Source organism: Lepidochelys kempii, chromosome 17, assembly GCF_965140265.1.
Source record: "Lepidochelys kempii isolate rLepKem1 chromosome 17, rLepKem1.hap2, whole genome shotgun sequence".
NCBI lineage: Eukaryota > Metazoa > Chordata > Testudines > Cheloniidae > Lepidochelys > Lepidochelys kempii.
In genome coordinates, this window is record NC_133272.1 from 18,736,972 (window position 1) to 18,758,099 (window position 21,128).

Below are 21,128 nucleotides of genomic sequence, written 5' to 3' on the forward strand. Positions count from 1 at the left end.
ATACTGTAATGACGTGGCTTATGAAGCCATACATGGGAGCACCTTGACAGCAGCAAGGAGTGGTTCAACAACAGGCTGAGTAAGTGCAGAGTGACTGGTGAGTGTGTGTGGATTTGAGGAGCTCCCTTATAGAGCCATGCTATCTTGAGCTTCGTGGTACCTGAGATCTCTCGTATTGTTTGTTTGAAGCACATCACTCAAGGGAGTCAGTTTTTTCTCCACTTCGTATTTGCTCTTAGGTGCCCATAGTGATGCATACTCAGCTAGATATTCTTTTCTGTGCTGTATATTAGAAATGTGACTGTATCGGGATGTAACAATAGGTAAAAATAAAGGTATGAAAAGCGATAGATAGATAGATATTGAATTGCAACACAGAATGTGTATGGATTCATCTGAGGCCCTGGACATTGTAGGAATTCCTTGATAAGTCCATGTGCAGAATGCTGGTCCCCAAGTGGTCAGAGTTAAGGGCACTGTGTTGGTCTATTTGAATTTACTGCTGATTCCACTTTATTTTACTGCTTTGTATGATAACTTGAATGACATACTGTGATGTTTGATTTTTTTTTTTTTTAAGTAAGCAGTAGGGGTCCTATTCCTCTGTTTAAGAGTTGCAGCACATTGGAAATGGGATACACATTTTATAATACATGTTTTCCACAACAGGAGTTTTTTGGTTAAATCACAATATATTGCTGATTTTTCTCTGAGGAGCCGAAAGCATTTAAATAGCTTCATTTCCAGTTAAGTATACCTTTATTTAAGTCAAGTAACTGTATATATAATTTTTACAATAATGGATCATAAAGAATAGGAAAATACATTTCAGATGAGTGGTTGACAGCTTTATATCCATTTTAGCTGTATTGTGGATCAAGGATGTTTGCCATGAAGATAGGAATAAGGTAAGAAGTCTGAAGCTTAGGTTAAAATGATTGTAGATAACTTGATCTGTACTTGCTATATATGGTCATACACAAATCCTCAAGACATTTATGGACTTCTCTGATTCATCTGTCAGAGCCAACAGCTTCAGCCGAGAGATAGGGAATTTGTTAAACTGCATTAAGTTCCTGAATAGCTGCAGCCCATAGGAACAACTGTTTATTGCGTGTGCTCACAAGGAAAGGGGGGAGGGGGAAATACAGTGCATTATGAAGGCCTTGCAGTTGGTAACAGTTTCAGAGAATTTGGATGCCAATAGAATTCCCCAGAAAACACAAGTAATTTATTTTGCCATTGTCAAAACAGTGACTTTCTAAGTGATCAGTCTCCTATACAAAACAGAATTTTTGTAACAATAAAACTGTTTTTTCTTTAAGTGCAATTTGTTACCTCTCCCTTCTGTATTAGTAAAAGAGCAGCCAGTACTCATGCTGTTGATATATTCATACACAAGTATCTCATTTTAATCTTATTTAGTGCATTGTGATTCACTGCTACGCTTGAATGCTTTCAATGATAGGGAAAAAAGTGAGCACAGAGACAGTAAAATGTTTGGGTTTTTTTCTTTACTTCATTCCAGTTGTTTTCTTTTCCTGGTCTGTCTCTTTCTCCTACAATATATTGGAACAGTTCACAGTTCAGTCTTATAAATTTGGGAATTAGTCCCAGTGGAGACTACATATTACAGTTGTGAGAAGGTGCTGCTGTTAGAAACTTCTTAGAGTTGAATTCATGAGATACACTTTGTTTGGTGGGGGAAAGAGTATTGAATAACTGTTGTATTGAGTTTGCTCTGACTCCTCCTTAATTGATTCCTTTATATCTGTTGTACCAGTTTCCACCAGAGCATACGCACTATGGGCCTGAGCCTGTTTCCATTGATTTTGGTGGGAGCAGGGGCAGATCAATTGTCACACTTTAGATTTTTCTGGCAAAAATTCTAATTATAAAATAGAAGAACAACCTCACAAGTTAATCAATTGCTAGAACAACATCAGAAGATCTATACCGTATTTGTGATTTAGGTCAACAGAAAGATAAAAATTCAGCTCATCAAACTTTGGGCTCGTATTAGTGGGTGCACTGACTAAGGCAGCATTTCTCAAATGCGGCCATTGGGCCTTTCTTGCAGCCGTAGTTTTCTGGGCTGTGACGGGGAGCAGGGAAAAGTAGCTCTCCCTCCTCCTCCCCATTGCTCCTGGATGCACCGCCTTGGTGTTGGTTGCTGGAGCCATCAGCAGGGATTGGGCTCTGCCCCTCTGGAGTCACCTGGGGCACAATGCTGGAGGAGCAAGCAGCCAGCGAGTTCCCCACTTTTCCTGGAGTGGCGGGGCTCAAACTTTGGGCTTTAGCCCTGGGGTGGCGGGGCGGCAGGCTCTGGACACGGGGCTTGGGGCTTCAGGCTCCAGCCCCAGGCTCTGGCGGCAGGCCCCAGGCTCCAGCCACACGGCTTTGGCCTGGGTCCCATCCTCCAGCTGTGAGGCTTCGGGCTCTTGCAGCAGAACTTCGGGCTCCAACCCCCCTCACCTCCATCTCCCCATACCTTCCCTCCAGGGCTTAATTTGTCCCCAGGCTTGCCAGGGCTGAGTAAGTCTGCTGCGAAAAGTGATACTTGTATGAATGTAAATATCACTTTTTCCAACAGACTTACTAACTAGCAACAAATAAATTACAATGATTTGGACATGTGTGTGTGCATATTTATTTGACTTTCCTAAAGCTAATTAAGCATTTTAGGAAAAAGTGTGAGAATGGCCACCAGCCTTCTGAGGCCGCCAGATTTTGTCCTGAGAACCCCTGGACTAAGGTAACATTAGATTAATTTGTGTATTGACTTTTGATGTACGAGTCTCTTTTTGTTGGTTTGTCACCTTCTTGGAAATATTGTGGTACTAGCTTGACTGCATTTAAATGAAAAGGAGTACTTGTGGCACCTTAGAGACTAACAAATGGGTTAGTCTCTAAGGTGCCACAAGTACTCCTTTTCTTTTTGCGAATACAGACTAACACGGCTGTTACTCTGAAATCTGCATTTAAATGGTAATTGCTCTTAAGCATATGGGAAACTGTAATGTGTTACAGTGGATAGACTTGGTTCACTAACCTATTACAATGAGACACTTTGTAGTGAAATCTGGGTGCCTCTTTTAATGTTAAAGTACAGTTTTTAATGTTGAAGTTCCCTTTACTAACTTCAGAACTTGCCAGAGTCCACTATACTGCTCTCTCCATTGAAATTAGTGAAGTTGAAACGCTGATCCCCTGAAAAATTTGACTGTTACTGCACATATGCACTACATACTTATTTGACAATCATTTAATCTGTTCTATCAAATATAATTTAATATGAAAATTTGTATTATAGCTATACCACACATTTCCTATTTTTTTAAAAATTAAATTGGGGTTTTTCCCATAGAGGAACCACTCTCCGTAAGGAAACAAATGGCTATAACCAAGGCTGGGAGGGATTGGGGAATGGGGAAGAATGGTTTGGAAGTATCAAGATGATGATGATTTTAAAAAAAATGTATTTATTTTCTCCTTCCTCTGAAGCATCAGGGATGGCCCTGGTTGGAGATGGGACATAGGATGGGGAGGGCCTGGGCTTTGAGTTGGCACCATGTATATTCATTCTCTCTCTCTCTGGTGGTTGGCTGGCTGGTTCTTGCTCATATGTTGAGGGTCTAACTTAATGGTTCTCAAACTTTTGTACTGGTGACCCCTTTCACATAGCAAGTCTCTGAGTGCGACCCCCCCCATTATAAATTAAAAACACTTTTTAATACATTTAACACCATTATAAATGCAGGAGGCAAAGCGGGGTTTGGAGTGGAGGCTGACAGTTCATGACCCTCCATGTACCAACCTCGTGACCCCCGAGGGGTCCCGACCCCCAGTTTGAGAACCCCTGGTCTAACTGATCACCATGTATAGGGTTGTAAGGAATTTTCCCTTTGATCAAATTGGCAGTTTTTTCACCTTCCTCTGTCGTGTGTGGGTGGGGGTCACTTGCCAGGTTTATCTGGGCATATCTCAATCATTTCCCTGCCCTTGCGGGGGCTTCAGGCACCAGTGCACCTCAATCCCCCCTATTCTCTGCATATGGCACATAATAGTCTAGTCTCCTATGTGCTGCAATACTTTGGTCTAATTCCAGTTGTTGGGTTTATTGTGCGGGTGCTGTTGGTGGCCTGTGCTATACAGGAGGTCAAGTGGTGGCTCCTTTTGGCCTTAGAATCAGTGTCACACAGTTTAAGATTTTTTTTATTGTGAAATTTGTAATAGCTCTTAAAATATTTAAAGAATTAATAGGAATATATTATTGGGACATGTAAAGTGTTTGTATGCCCAGTGCCTCATTCATAGCGATGGCACCATAACCTGTTTGTCCAGTTAGGTGTTCCTGCAGTACCACATTCTGTCATGAACATTTTATGCAGAGACTCCTTAACAAATGGATTTAATATGGTTTGTTTGGACCATTCATTAGATAAATGCACGTATTCTCTGTTAACAATACATGTGTAAAACATCCTAATGCATTAACTTTTAAAACTGGTATATGGGTAAGTGTCAAATTTCCACAGATCATAACTTTATACAAATATGAAGCTATGTAAGGTTTTTGCTTTGAATACATTTTCTTTTAGTAATGCTATTCAGGATGCTAGGTGTGACAGTGGTTTTGTGATATAAACACCTCAATCAGTCCACGTGAAGTTGTCTAAAATAGCGATAATGTTCAGACCTTTTCTCAATGTTTGAGATGTGTTCTAAGGAAAAATGCTTTGCACTTTTTGGTTAGTTATGCTGTTCTGACCCTGACCATTTCAGATCAAGATTCTGACTAATATTATGTGAGGAAGGAACAAATACTGTGAGGACTCATGAACGTTTTAGCCAGTAAAGAGATAATTAGACAACTTGGTTATTGGAGAGCCAGAATATGGCCCATTACAACCACACAAATGAGTAAATGGACCTATATTTAGACACATGGTTTGCGGAGGCGGGAGTTGACTCACATGTATTTGTTCAGTCACTGAACATGACTTTGAAAAATCTATCCATAGTCAGATCCAAGTATGGAAAAACCAAACAGTAAAATCTGCAACTTCCTCTGTCATCCTTGTGCACAAAAGTTCTCTGAAATATGCAAGTTGTGTGTTTGGATCTTGGAGACTAAAAGTTGGCCCTTTTGTTTTAATATTAAAACAGTAAAATTGCCCTTCTGACAAATTAAAATGCTACTAAATTAGGACATTAACTTTACAGAAAATATTCAACTATACCAAATTGACATACAAACTTATTAATCTTTTAAGGTGATTTTTTTCATAGTTTTCTTGGCCAGCTATTTCTCTTTCATAAGAGAAACAATAGCTTCTCTTATGGCCAGAACTGCAGCCTGTTGAAAGAAATGGAAAGTCTTCCACTGACTTCGGTGGGCTTTTGAACAGGCCTTCTCAGCCCATCTACCTTCTACTTGAGTTTACAAGGAAGTCCAAATCCTTTGTCTACATTTCCTTTGCACCACATATCACAGGATTCTTATTTTACTGTGGGAGATGAGGGAGGGGGAGACTGAGTGACAAATTAGGGAGCACTCTGATTCAAACACAAAACACCATTACTAGCAGGCAGAATACAGAAAATTGCAGGCAAAATTATTTTTCTGAACTGTCTCTTTATGTAGTACACTTTTCTTTTTTAAAGTAAGTCTAAGTCTGCCTTTAAACCAGGATTGACACTGGTTTGTAGTCTCTTATGGTGGGCTGTTAGACCTAAATGCATTTTCTGCAAGATGAATGCATCAGGATCTGATTAGGCCCATTGTATATTCTTCTGTTTTTTGTTTTTTGTTTAAAAAGCATGATGATAATTACATTGTAAAAGTTCCAAATGCTGCACTGAACAGAGTTTTTTGTTATACAAGCTCTAATTCTGAATGAGTGAAGTATTTTGAACTTTCTCCTTCTGTAAGTAGGGTGGACAAAGTTTCAAAATGGAAAATTTGAGAACTGTAGCAGGTGAAGAAGGAAATCATACAGGAGGCCATGGTTTTGGTAAGGTGTCAGGGACATACTCATAGAAGGGCTTTGGCAACTGAGTGGGGAGATCTCATGGGGATAAAGAAAGAAAGGGTAGCAATATTTGACAAAGTTGGGAGTAGTCGTTTGGTTGCACATATTTGCACCTCATCTGTCTTCAGTTTCATTAGCTCAGTTATGCACCTTCAGATAGCCAGAATCTGCAGGTGTTAATGAAAACTGGGAGAAAATGCCCTTTTTAAAAATCCAACAGGGATAATGGGACAAGATCTGAAAATTAGGACGTTCCTGGTTTTCTGGGAAGCATGGTTGTCCTACCATTAGCATAAGAACGGCTCCCTTCAAGACATCTCAAGACCCTGTACTATTGACTAATTTTACACTTTGCCTCAAACCGCCAAAAATGCAGCTTTGTGTTTATGATCACAGATTATACCTTCTATTAGACCTGTTAGGGTTTCTGAAAGAATGTTGATTGTTAGACATGATGTGTAACTCTGTTGACCTTGGATATGTACATAAAATCATTCCCGTTAGAAGGTTTCTATCTGTGGAGCCATATATTCAGTGTCACTTGTCACCTTCTGGAGGTAGTTTAGTGCCACGATAATTAGCAGTAAAGCAAGACAAAGTATTTGCAAGGGAAACCCCCTGTTAGCACAAGAGTTAATCCATAGGTTTTAAAATCGATTCAGTTGTTTGAAAATATGTCCAACTTTCCCATTCAGTGGTGATCTGTTCTTACTCACTGAGCTTTGGGAAAATAAAAATGTAACAGATAAGGTTAACAACAAGTGAGGAGATGGAAAAAGCAACTTTATTGTAATTTTGAAAATGAACTTCATAAGAAAATAATTCTCATCTTTAACGTTGAAGAAAATAAAATGATCAGGCTATAGATGTTAGCCCTTTGTAAAGATTGTCATTTGATATTTTTGGTAGTTTCTCCTTTGTTTGAATGAATTTGTTTTTTTGGCAACAACAGTTCAAAGTTTCATAATTGTTTCTGTTCATGTCATTTTTGTCCAATGTTAACTGTCTGTGTTATAAGTGACCATAAGGTTTTTAACATGTTTCTAAAATGTGTAGCTGGCTAAATTGACCTGTAAAGTGATATAAAAAAATTGCTTTGACATAAGTGGATACCACGGTGCTTCTGTTGCACAGTTCATGCTGTAAACAATTTTGAAGGTAATCAATAAGTGTTTGCACATTGCTGCATAGGTACAGAAGAAAAAGAAATAAAAAGCTTACAAGTTTCTAAATTGGAAGAAATTATAAGAGCCTTCAAAGTCTGACTCTCCTGAGTAGTTCCATTGAAGTCAATGGGCCAGATCACACATGCTCATGGTAAATAAAAGAGAAAAACAAATACTGGAGGTGGTTTCAGCAGGAAATCTCTGCAAAGATCTCCTTACAGAGATTCCCCTCATGTTTTTCTGCTGGGAGGGGTGCAAGGTCTTGCTTCTCTCCCCCATATCTACTGATTAGACCTTTGGGTCTGCCCAGAAACTCTGCAGACTCATGGACAATCCACACAGAGGCCCCATAACCTGCTTGAGCGCTCCTTTGCAGGGTTTGATGAAAATGGGCATGATGCTACTAAGAAAGCTGAACCTCCCTTCTAGAGACTTGATCTTTTCCTCCACCTTCTTCTAGGGTTACTCACATAACTAAAGCTTTGCAGGATTAGGACCTAGATGACTGAACATCCATCTTTTTCAAAGAAACCTTTTATGTTTAATAATATTGGAACTCAGAGTGAGAATTCTGCCTACTACATAGAAGATTCTTTGGTGGGGTACAACATTCTAATTTCTTTGTTTTGGGGATAGTTCATACTTTTAAACTGGAATCCCCAGTAAATCAGCCTTTTCACAAATAGAATATACTTTCATTTCACTGCTGGTGGACCCATATTCTGAAAAAATAGGTCAAGAACAGTAATCTAATTCTTCTGCTAATAAATAATTAAAGCTAATGGAATTTTCACGAGATATGTGAACTGAAATCTTTTTGAAAGAAGTGTGGTATACATTCTGCTACTGTAAATCAAGATTATTTATTTATCAGTATGATAGGTAGAAACTTACCTATAAAATGTAATTTTAAATTATTTTTTTTGTACAGAGGAGAAGCTGGAGTGTTAATGTGTTCTCATCTGTTAAAATGACCAAAAGTATCATATTAAATTGATAGCAACATGAATCATTCTCTAATGATTAGATACCAAGTAAAGGTTTTAGCAGCCTTAAGCAACAAGAAGCTTTACATCTCATTAAATCATACCATAAATTGAGCAACAGAATTGTTTGATTATATGATTTTTAACGTGCCTTATTTTAGGAAATAAATACCTTGTTTCAGCTCCTCTGCAATATCTGCTTGTGTATGCAACTAGGGTTTCAATTTGAAGGGCTAAACTGATTCCAGTGAAGTTTATTACACAAAAAAAGGCGTAGATGTTTCCATTAATATTTTTTTTCAAAATTGTTTACCTGTGAGGGGGAAGGTATACTGGCTTTGTATTCATTCACAGAAGACTTATCTGTGGGCACAACTGGAAACAAGTAATAAAATACTGTAATCTCTGCCTATGTGTTATTTATGGTTATTAGTCAAACTTCAGATGACCACCATTTAGTAGTTAATTTTGCCTCTAACTGGGTGAAGCATATACGCATGCCAGATATTTGTAAGGTGGCCAGCGGAACTCTAACTAGAAGCGACAGCATTCAGATTTAACTTGTCAATTTCCATGTTGCCTGTAAACTTTGAGATACAGTTTGGGGCCTTAAAGCATGTAAGCAACACACCTCCAAAGTTGAGCATGACTTTCCTCATCAAATGCTTTGTGCTTGGTTACTGGGTTATTTTTTTAGCTGTATGCAAATAAAATAGAGTTTCAATCATATATTGAGATAATAGATGTGTGGCCCAAGCGCGTGCAATTCTCCCCTGGGCAATATTTTCCCATTCTAAAGAAATAAACAGTATGCTGTATACAAATACTTTTTGGCTAGAAGAGAGGTTTGCTACTGGCTGTCCCCTTTAAGTGGTAATGTGGATTGAGCTAACAAATACCTTCCCCCCCCCCCCCAAAGTATTCTACTTTTTGTTTTTAAGTCTCATAGGAAAGCATCTGGAGTCATAATTTTCAGCCTTACCAATTTTCAGTGTAGGGCCAGTTGTTAGGCTACATGTAATAAGGAACTAACAAGGAAGGAAATGCAAAAGGGTAAGATGGCAGAAAAGCCTTAGCATCTTCTTGTGATGAGCCAGCTCCAAAATAGAATGTGACAGCTGAACTAATGATGTCACTGATGCTGATACAACTGGGCTGCTTCTCATTATGATTTCTCCGCCAGAAACTGACATTCACCAGCCAACGTGCACCTAGAATAGATAATCTAGAGGACAGATCATAGAAAATGCGGCACCATAGGTAACGGGTGAAACACTTTCCCTGCCCTAGTGCTTGTGTCCCCCCCGTCTTCCCCCCTCAAATGGATAAAGTACTTTTGTTGATGATGAAGCTGTACAGGTCAAGACAATGTTGTAAAACCACTTTACCAAACCAGGGTCACAGGGCTTTTGTTGTGGCATTTTAGAGATGAGCTTTTTGGACGTACATGAGATCAAGTAGTCTAAGGGCCTGTCTACACTACCTTGTCATTCACAGGTGCTTAAAGTCTTCCTCCCCCATCCCCCCAAAAACAAGTTTTGCTGTGGCAAGTGGCAGTGTAAATGGCTTGTTGGCAGGAGTGCTGTCCTGTTGACAGCGTGAACCCCGCTTGTAGGGGGTGGAAGTATTTTGTTGGCAAAAGTGCCAACAAACAGCAATTACGCTGTCTGACTTCTAGCGACAAAGCTGTGTAGTGCAGACAAAGCCTAAGAGAAAGCAAAAGGTCCTGTGTAGCTTCAGAGATAAAGTAAATTAAAAGTGCAGTGTTGGTATATCTGCATACACCAGTGCAATATATGAAGATGGTAATAGATAAATAATACAATCTGGATATCAAAAAGACAAATTTGGTGTCCAATTTTGTATCCTAGGTTTACTGTTGCTTCATTGTCTGAAGGGTTATTTTTAATGCCAATGAAAAAGGAGTTAAAAAAATTATTGGGATTCAGATTTCATTGTGTAGCTCTTTTATCAAAATGTAAAACTGGTTGTTTCTTCTTACTTTAAAGAGAAGAGATACCATATTGGCCTTCAGTGTTGTACAGATTTGATCTTGATAGCGCTACAACATACTAATTCATACTTTTTTGGGGTGCTGAGTTCGTCTCTGATAGAGGAGCTTTCTGAAAAAAGCAGTGTCCTGATAAATCATCCACAGAGAGAGCACATTTAGATGGCAAGGAAAAATATGCTTCTAATTTGATCGTATAGGAGCACTTGAGTACAGTCTTTGATGCATTTGTGTTGACAAATTATCATTTGTTCTAATGTTCAGTTGAATGTACCCTTTCTAGCTGTAGTGTTGAATCACAGTGATATGCTACAGAGCTGTGTGTGAGGGCTGGATTTGGTTGCAGCTCTTATTTTGATCACAGCCCAGACAGTAAAGGCCACTACATTTTAAAAGGATAAATGTAATCATATCGTGTCCTTGCTAACCAACATTACAGGTTCCTATGGGTCAGAATTGAGCGTCCTTATTTTTGTCCAGTTTAGGGCAGAGAAGGTAGAATTATATCTGACATTAGTATAATATTTGGAGCCATAGTCTGGTAAGTAATTTCTCAAACTGCCAAAAATAAATCTAGCAGGAGTGATTTAGCTGGTGACTCAGGGCAAACGTAGTTCTGACTACTTTTGTGGTTTTATTTTTACTTCCTCTCTCTTTTGTGAGATGTCTGAAGTTTTAATGCCAGTTAGCCTAGTAAGCACTTATAAAACTACTAGACCAAACTAAAACAATTTGCAAAAATAACGAGTAGGTGAAAATGCATGGTCATTTCTTCTGGTGTGTGATACTCAGTTCAGTTTACTTACCATTCTTTTCAAAGGTGCACTTATTTTGGGTGTTTTTAAAATACTGGAGCAGAATATAAGATTTTTTTTTTTTGGGTCATTCTTCTCAAAGTTTATTGTTACATGAAAGGAGATAAGATGTAGAGTGTTAAGTGCCACACCTTTATTGCCCTTAGCTACCATTCCAAGGTATCAAAGCCTCTTACATGTTTCAATATCCTGAATTAAGTGATCACCACTCCAGCAAACCCAAAGACTGACTATAATTGGTCCCCAATTCAATAGCACCCTCTAATAGAGGATTGGCTGAATCACTTTGAATGTCAGAGCCCATAAAGGGAATGTCGTATACGCTCATAGGATGCATCTACCCCAGGAAATTTTGTAAACATAGTTTTACTAATGGTGGACGCTGTAGAATAAACGTGGCACAAGTATTTCTGCCACCATGTCATGTAATCCTGCTTGTTAGTATTTTGCCTACTTGGAGGATGCATTTGGAAGTCTGATGTTAGAACTTGGAGGTGGGTGAATGGAGAGCCATGTTTCAAGTTGTAAATATATTTGACTGTAGGCTTAGAAATTGCAATCTGTTTAACTGGAATTTTAAACAATTACTCAAATTTCACAGGTCATTTTTAAAATGATTCAGTCAAATTCAGAATTGGTGTAACATTACTATGTTACAATACTATTAGTTACACCAGGGTTTCATTTGGACCTTATGCTATACTTTGAGATGAAGCTTTTTGCTCTTTAAAATAGAAGCTTTGTTAGCCTGAAGTATTTATCACTGCTTTGATACTTTAAATTCTGACCTATTTAAATGTCTGCTGTTTTTGTGTTGTGATGTAATAAATCATTCAGGCTGTTTGGGGAGGCACAGCCTTCCCTACCTGGCCCTCCATACTGTTTCACAATCCTGATGTGGCCCTCGGGCCAAAAAGTTTGCCCACCCCTGCCCTACCAGCAAGTTTCACAGGTTGACTATGTGTTGTGTGAAGAAGTACTTCCTTGTGTTTGTTTTAAACCTTCTGCCTTTTAATTTGATTGGGTGACCTCTGGTTCTTGTGTTATGTGAAGGAGTAAACACTTCCTTCCTTACTTTCTCCACACCATTCATGATTTTATAGACTTACCATATCCCTACCCCCCTTATACACCTCTTTTCTAAACTAAAGAGTCTCAGTCTTTTTAATCTCTCCTTGTATGGAAGTTTTTCCATGTCTGTAATCATTTTTGCAGCCCATCTCTGTATCTTTTCCAATTCCAGTATATCTTTTTTGAAACGGGGTGGCCAGAACTGCATGCAGTATTCAAGGTGTGAGTATACTGTGAATTTCTATTGTGGCATTTTGATATTTTCTGTCTTATTACCTGTCCCTTTCATAATGGTTCCTAACATTGTTAGCTTTTTTGACTGCTGCTGCACATTGAGCAGATGTTTTCAGAGAACTATCCACAATTACTCCAAGATCTCTTTCTTGGGTGGTAACAGCTAATTTAGATCCCACCATTTTGTATGTATAGTTGGGATTATGCTTCCACTGCGCATTACTTTGCATTTATCAACATTGAATTTCATCTGCCATTGTGTTTCCCGTTCACCCAGTTTCCTGAGTTACTTTTGTAACCTCTTCACAGTCCTCTTTGGACTGAACTATCAGTGTTTTATTTGGGTGCTAAAGAGAGTTTTATATGGCTACCACGGTATTCTTATCATGAGATGGATGTGTACTGTAAGGTGATAGTCATACGATACAGTGCAAAACCATGCATTGAAATTGAAAGAATGTGTGATAAATTATACTTACAACATAGTTCTTCAACTAATCATTTGTCTTTGACACCTTCACCTGCATTCTGGGCACTAATTCATCCCAGTTAGGACTTCTGATATACAAACCCTCTGAAACAGCTTCAGAGAATTGGAATATGAAATGGCTTCAAACAACTGCCATTAAAAAAAAATTAATCTGCCAGAAAATTGTTTCCATTTCCTTCAAGAAATTACACTCATGTAAGAACCAGGGTGGGCAAAATTAAGTTCAGGGTTCAAAGAAAAGGCTTTTTACCACTGGTAAGACAAAATTCCTGGCTTTCTAAGAGGACCAAGTTTTCTAGAAGTCTCTAAGATATTGAACCTTGAAATTGTGCCATTTAAATTTGTTTTTAAAAAGATCATTTTTCAAAGTTTTTCTGACTTTGATATTCATTATAACTAGGGGACTCTGATTTTACAGATGGAAGGATACAAAAATTAGCCAATTTTTAGAAAGGTTGAAAAACAGCTTTTTGTATTAAAACATGTATGGCATAGTTGTATGAAGTGGTATAAAGTTTCAGTGACACTTGTTTGGGATGATTTGTGCAGCTCATGGCTTATGTTCTCAGCTCATGTTCTCAAAGGCACTGGAATTACAGCAGCCTTTTACAAAAGTTCCCTCTTTCAATAGGGGCGAAGCCAAACTGTCCTTGGTTAAGGTGGTGGCCCCTTAGGGTTGCCAACTCTGACTGAAGCTTTTCCAGGAGATTCCCTCCCCCACCCCACATGATGTAATGTCATTTTCTGAAAATGTCCTATTAAAATCTCCTGGATTGCTTGCGATAGTCACCGGGAGATCAGTGCTGATTCCGGGAGGCTCCAGACCAATCCTGGATGGTTGGCAACTCTATGGCTCCTGATGGCCTTTCCTCCTTTTGAGTGCAACTCCCATTAATGCAAATTCACACATGTCAAAAGGAGACTTTGACTTAAATTCAGGGCTGTAGTTAGAATGCTTTTCAGGTGGACACACAAATTTACTTCAGATCACATTATTCACTTCACTGTTCCAATGGACTTATAAGACTAAAAGAGTTCACTCTCTGCCCAACATTACCACAGCCTTTAACCAGTTATTTGCAACAATTATAAGTGTGTACCAAACTGGAAACTATTACATTGGAAACATGATCCTGTTCAGAATGAATTCTAGCTGACCTCTGATTAAACAAAAATTGCCATAAAATACAATCAAGCTTCAAAATCAATATTCAAATCAGTATTCAAAAAATTAGAAAAAAAATTGACAATGTGCTGCTCTTCTGATCAAAATTATTCTTTATATACCTTCTTTTTAAAAATGGCTGTTTCCTGATGGAATCCCTTTGCTTTTGTCTTGCAGGACCTGCGCAAACAGGTAGCTCCATTATTGAAGAGTTTCCAGGGGGAGGTAAGAGACTATGCTTTTGTTTATCTTGTCACTTCTGATTGCCTACGTTTACTTCAGTCTGGAGTGATGTAGCCATTCAGTGGGGCTGTGTGGACCAAGAGCTCTGCTATAAGCATGGAACAGTTTGCAGGAGCAGGGTCCATGTATGTTTGTGTTTATGTATATGAAAAAGGAATATATTTTGGCTTATACAAATGCTTAAAAAAGACACCTGTTTAAGGAGTCCTTGACATAACCTAAAAACATTTACAAATACCCTAAGTGCTGCAGTACAATGGAAGATAACCTACCACCAGTGTACCAGGTAACTTAAAAACTGAAATCTTTCACCGCATCCAACAGAGCCCACCATTACAATCCTTCCACCTCATTTTCAAATGCCTGGGAAAAAAAGATGAGCTTTACAATGTGCTTTGAGGTTCATGCTATTATGGGTTAAGGTCCAGAGCCAGTTTCAAAGCCTGGAGGAGGGAGTGGCCCTCACAGAGAACACTGCTGGCAGCCCCCTTTCGTTTATAACAGTGGGGCTCCAGGTCAGGTCCTCCTGCTGATCTCAGCTGTGACATAGTGGAAAGAGACTCTGTATCTAGGGTAGGTCCTAAACCATTTAGATTCTAAATATAATGTAAATGTTAATGTATATTAAATAATGTGCATGTATAAAATATATATAGGCTTACATTGAAGAGGGAAAACGATATATAAAATATGTACCAACATTAGACTCTAAAAAGCTCTTTGGACCATAATGTTTATAGGTGGTATTTGAAAGAAAAAAATTACAGAAAGTTCTAAAACTGTTGCTACTACTTCTGTTCCCATAGACATTTTTCTCTTTAGAATAGTCATAATTTCAAAAAGTCAACCTGTAATTATTTTGATGCATGAGGTCCTTTCTTATGGGAAAGGAGGCTGCAACCTGCTGCAGAGTTGTACGTTTTGACTGTGGCTGACAATGAAGCACTTATTGCAGGTGGTGTTTTCCCAAACAGTGGTTAGGCCAGAGAGGAATTTTTGCATTGATTTTAATGGCCTTTGGATCAGGCTGTAACACTTTAAAAAGTAATGTGCTCTAAGGCTATGTCTTCACAGCCCTGCAGTTTGGACTACAATGGTGTGAATTGCAGTGCTCACTGGTGTGCTGTGCTGTAATTCCCCTGTGTGGATGCTGTGGGCGTGAACTAAAAGGTGCCTAGTTCACTTTAAATTAGGGCCGGTCTACACTTAAAACTCCGCAGTGGTGCAGCTGCACCAGTGCTTCAGAGAAGACGGGAGAGCTTCTCCCCTCAGTGTAGTTAATCAACCTCAGTGAGAGGCGGTAGCTATGTTGATGGGAGAAGCACTCCTGTCGACATAGTGCTGTCTACACTGGATGTTAGGTCAGTATAATTGCATTGCTTGGGGTGTGGATTTTTCATACCTCTGAGTGATATAGTTATACCGACCTAAGGTCTGTAGATCTGGCCAGAGTGGCCTTTAAACAGGACTAAAAAGTTAATGTGGACTAGATAGCTTTTAGTTTGTGCCCGCTGTGTCCAGGTGGGAGAGCTACAGGTGGGATTATTTAGTCTGCAGAAGAGAAGTGTGAGGGGGGATTTGATAGCTGCTTTCAACTACCTGAAACGCAGACCCCTTAAAAAAAAAAAAAGAAAGAAATTAGTGCATCAGACCCAGTAAATAGTGGCTGTAACCTCGTACCTTATTATGTGTTGTAGATCTCTTACCCCAAAGAATGTCCCATGGCTGCAAAATTTTGTACTTGTGTAATGCCGATAGACCCTGGTTGTTGGTGGGCGGGATCAAACCTAGGACCTCTGAAGCTTAGTGTATGAGCATCTGCTGCATGAGCTAAAAGCCACGTGGCTATAGCAGACTCATTAACATCTAGGTGGTCTAAAACGTGGTGAGCTAAAAGCCATGTGGCTTTTAGTTAAGGCTGTAGCAGACTCACTAACCTAGCAGGCATAGGTTATATTCTTCCCTTATTTGAGGAAGCCCATCCTGAGCTTTCAAGACTTCCCAGTGGATGAGCTGGGATGAGCCCACACTTTGTAATGCCGACAAACCTGGGTTGTTGGTGGGCGGGATCAAACTTGGGACCTCTGAAGCTTAGTGTATGAGCATCTACTGCATGAGCAAAAAGCCCCCTGGTTGTAGCAGACTCATTAACATCTAGGTCAGGGGTGGCCAACCTGAGCCTGAGAAGGAGCCAGAATTTACCAATGTACATTGTGAAAGAGCCACAGTAATATGTCAACAGACCCCCACCAGCTTCCCCCCCGCTCCCAGCGCCTCCTGCCCACCGGCAGCCCCGCCAATCAGTGTCTCCCACTCCCTCCCTCCCTGCGCTTCCTGATCAGCTGTTTTGTGGCATGCAGGAAGCGTGGGGTGGGGGAGAAGAGGAGCGAGGGCAGGGCAGGCTCAGAGGAGGGGGTGGGAAGGGATGGAGTCGGGGCAGGGCCTGTGGCAGTGCCAGGGGTTGAGCAGTGAGCGAGCTGTTCTCCCCCCCCCCCCGGCACATTGGAAAGTTGGCGCCTGTCGCTCCAGCCCCAGACTCTGTGCCGACACAAGGAGCTGCATGTTAACTTCTGAAGAGCCGTATGTGGCTCGGTGGTCTAGGTGGCACTAAAGGGGGACAGTGTACCACACCCAGCAGGCATGGGTTACACTTGCTAAATGTGTAATAAACTGCAAGATGATTATTTTACTGTTGAAGTTCCCATCAGAGCACAGAGAAATTTAGGAGTATATTTTCAGCAATCTGCATAGGGAATTAAGTGCACACTCATACAATTTTTGATGAGGGTTATATTTCTGATTCCTTGCACGTTCTGCTGAATATGTACCTCAAACAAGCAGTAATTTCTTTACTTGGAAGCAGTATGTTTTTTTAACTACTTAATTTCCCAAGCAAAATTATAAAAATTTATCAGATGAAGTTCCTTATATAATAGCAACATGTGAGAAAAAGAATGACCCGTGTAAGTCAGTTTGACAATGGGAACTTGCAATTTAAAATTGCTTTATATGACCTGTAATGCTCTATAAAGCTCTTTCACTTTGGTTTCCATCTTGTTATATTGACAGAAGTCTACGTATGTGTACTACTTTTCTCTAATGAATGGAATGCTGCATGCTCAAGTATGTGTCATAGAATATCAGGGTTGGAAGGGACCTCAGGAGGTCATCTAGTCCAACCCCCTGCTCAAAGCAAGACCAATCCCCAATTAAATCATCCCAGCCAGGGCTTTGTCAAGCCTGACCTTAAAAACTTCTAAGGAAGGAGATTCTACCACCTCCCTAGGTAACGCATTCCACTATTTCACCACCCTCCTAGTGAAAAAGTTTTTCCTAATATCCAACCTAAACCTCCCCCACTGCAACTTGAGACCATTACTCCTTGTCCTGTCCTCTTCTACCACTGAGAATAGTCTAGAACCATCCTCTCTGGAACCACCACTCACGTAGCTGAAAGCAGCTATCAAATCCCCCCTCATTCTTCTCTTCTGCAGACTAAACAATCCCAGTTCCCTCAGCCTCTCCTCATAAGTCATGTGTTCCAGACCCCTAATCATTTTTGTTGCCCTTCGCTGGACTCTCTCCAATTTCTCCACATCCTTCTTGTAGTGTGGGGCCCAAAACTGGACACAGTACTCCAGATGAGGCCTCACCAATGTTGAATAGAGGGGGACGATCACGTCCCTCGATCTGCTCGCTATGCCCCTACTTATACATCCCAAAATGCCATTGGCCTTCTTGGCAACAAGGGCACACTGCTGACTCATATCCAGCTTCTCGTCCACTGTCACCCCTAGGTCCTTTTCTGCAGAACTGCTGCCTAGCCATTCGGTCCCTGGTCTGTAGCTGTGCATTCGGTTCTTCCGTCCTAAGTGCAGGACCCTGCACTTATCCTTATTGAACCTCATCAGATTTCTTTTGGCCCAATCCTCCAATTTGTCTAGGTCTCTCTGTATCCTATCCCTGCCCTCCAGCGTATCTACCACTCCTCCCAGTTTAGTATCATCCGCAAATTTGCTGAGAGTGCAATCCACACCATCCTCCAGATCATTTATGAAGATATTGCCCCAACCCCTGGGGCACTCCACTTGACACCGGCTGCCAACTAGACATGGAGCCATTGATCACTACCCTTTGAGCCCGACAATCTAGCCAGCTTTCTACCCACCTTATAGTGCATTCATCCAGCCCATACTTCCGTAACTTGCTGACAAGAATACTGTGGGAGACCGTGTCAAAAGCTTTGCTAAAGTCAAGAAACAATACATCCACTGCTTTCCCTTCATCCACAGAACCAGTAATCTCATCATAGAAGGCCATTAGATTAGTCAGGCATGACCTTCCCTTGGTGAATCCATGCTGACTGTTCCTGATCACTTTCCTCTCATGTAAGTGCTTCAGGATTGATTCTTTGAGGACCTGCTCCATGATTTTTCCGGGGACTGAAGTGAGGCTGACTGGCCTGTAGTTCCCAGGATCCTCCTTCTTCCCTTTTTTAAAGATTGGCACTACATTAGCCTTTTTCCAGTCATCCGGGACTTCCCCCGTTCGCCATGAGTTATAATAGCCAATGGCTCTGCAATCACAGCCGCCAGTTCCTTTAGCACTCTCGGATGCAACTCGTCCGGCCCCATGGACTTGTGCACGTCCAGCTTTTCTAAATAGTCCCTAATCACCTCTTTCTCCACAGAGGGCTGGGCATCTATTCCCCATGTTGTGATGCCCAGCGCAGCAGTCTGGGAGCTGACCTGGTTCGTGAAGACAGAGGCAAAAAAAGCATTGAGTACATTAGCTTTTTCCACATCCTCTGTCACTAGGTTGCCTCCCTCATTCATTAAGGGGCCCACACTTTCCTTGGCTTTCTTCTTGTTGCCAACATACCTGAAGAAACCCTTCTTGTTAGTCTTGACATCTCTGGCTAGCTGCAGCTCCAGGTGCGATTGGCCCTCCTGATTTCATTCCTACATGCCCGAGCAATATTTTTATACTCTTCCCTGGTCATATGTCCAACCTTCCACTTCTTGTAAGCTTCTTTTTTATGTTTAAGATCCGTTAGGATTTCACCGTTAAGCCAAGCTGGTCGCCTGTCATATTTACTATTCTTTTGACACATCGGGATGGTTTGTCCCTGTAACCTCAACAGGGATTCCTTGAAATACAGTGTCATATAAACCCTGATCCTGCTACATTTAAAGAAGATTCTCCCGACATGTCTGATCTATTTTAGAGAAATTTGCACTTATATAAATATATCAGTGTTGCAGCAAAGCAAATCTCTGCTGTAGACTTGCTGCACTGATGTAAATCACAGATTGTACCGGTTTAACTTGCTCTGGTAAATTACCAGAGTAAGACATGCTAGTATAAACCTCATTTGATATTAGTGCAGCATGTCTGTTGTAACTGCATCTATGTAGTCCACAGTGGTGTGAATCTCTCTAAGACAGGCCTTAGAAACTCCTTTTATCTCCAGCATAACTACCCTCATAATGTCAACTATATATAAACATAGAATGGATGACTCTCAACCATGGTGTTTCTTAGAAAACAGTGTATCAGCCTTAATATGAAATTATTTCAGTAAATAAAAAAACATTAGCCTGGTTTCTGTCAAGTCATAATTCAACTATCTACAGTTGGTTTGCAAGTGTTAGTCTTATTGAATAGCTTATTACAAGCTTATGTGCTGAATGCTCCACAGAGCCCAAGTAAAAGGGCCTTTTAGGGGTCAGGTAAATATCATTTTCCCCTTTTAGATACAGAATAGTTTTGCAGGGTTTTAAAATATTCTTATACTGTTGGAAATACCCATTGACTGTCCTTTGGCATGTAAAAGTATAGTATTAAATGTTTAGCAAACTTCTGCCATAGAAGGGGAAACAAGCATTTACAGGTCTGCTGTAGGATGGCTCTCTGCTCCAGTTGGGCTCCATGGTGGCTGTGACATCATGAGCATAGTTCATGCTGGGAGATATCTTGGAATGGGGGAGCATGTGACATCAGTGGACCAGACATGGCTTGGAGGAGACAGTAAACTTAAAATGACTTATGTTCTCACAGTCCTCCCTATGGATGATGTGTGGAGCATTCAGCACATATACTTGCTGTTAGCTAATTTCTTTAAACATATTCATTGGTTTCCTTCAGTAGTAGATTTTTTGCTTTTAGTTTGATCTCTCAAATTGTTTTCTTTGTATTTCCCTGCATAATATGGATGCATATTTATAAATTAAAAAAAACACAGCCAGAATGTTTTGTATTCTATGGCTGTTTATCTCAATCAGGAGAAATTGCAGATGGAAACTGGATATTTGGTAACAAACAGTTTCCATTAGTTGCTGGAAAGAGTTGTTTTCATCTACAGATCTTGGAACTGCAGATTCTTCTTGGTAACATTTAATGTAAAAGCCTTCTGAAATAGAATTTAGGATACCGCAGATTTTAAAATGCACTTAAAATAAATATAGTAAGAAAACCTATTAAAGCAGGGTGCATTTGGGGATCACTAGCTAAAGGAAAAAATGAAATTCTTAAGGTTCTGAAATGCATAGTATTGTGGTGATTTTATCACACGTTTGTTCTGTGAGCCTAGCATAGAAGATGGGTCACAACATTATCACAACAGTAATGTTACAAATATAGTAACATAGATGAAAAAGCAATATATCAAACTAAAGTGCAAAAATATTACAAAACAGTTTTACACTTCCTGACTTATTTGGGAATGGACAGTCTACTTGAAGTATATTATTGTTTTATGATGATTGCATTTGGATTTCTCTTATAAGCCCTCCTTTTAAAATCCACAGAAAGCTTTGTGCTTCAAAACTGGTAAGTTAGATATTTGACTTTTGTATGTTTTTGGAAATTTTATGGGGGGACACTTAAGCTTGTGAGGTGGTGTGAGAGGGA

The 21,128-nt window shown here is 40.1% G+C and overlaps 1 protein-coding gene across 8 annotated transcripts in view; it reads left to right on the forward strand.

Moving 5' to 3' along the window:
• The window catches only part of CUX1 (cut like homeobox 1), a 402,959-nt gene that overhangs the window by 145,668 nt on the left and 236,163 nt on the right, over window positions 1-21,128 (forward strand). For all 8 annotated transcript variants that reach the window (XM_073315649.1, XM_073315650.1, XM_073315641.1 and 5 more), the window contains exon 3: window positions 14,151-14,198. In XM_073315649.1, the coding sequence (XP_073171750.1) occupies window positions 14,151-14,198 (48 nt within the window). The remainder of the gene's footprint in view (window positions 1-14,150; window positions 14,199-21,128) is intronic.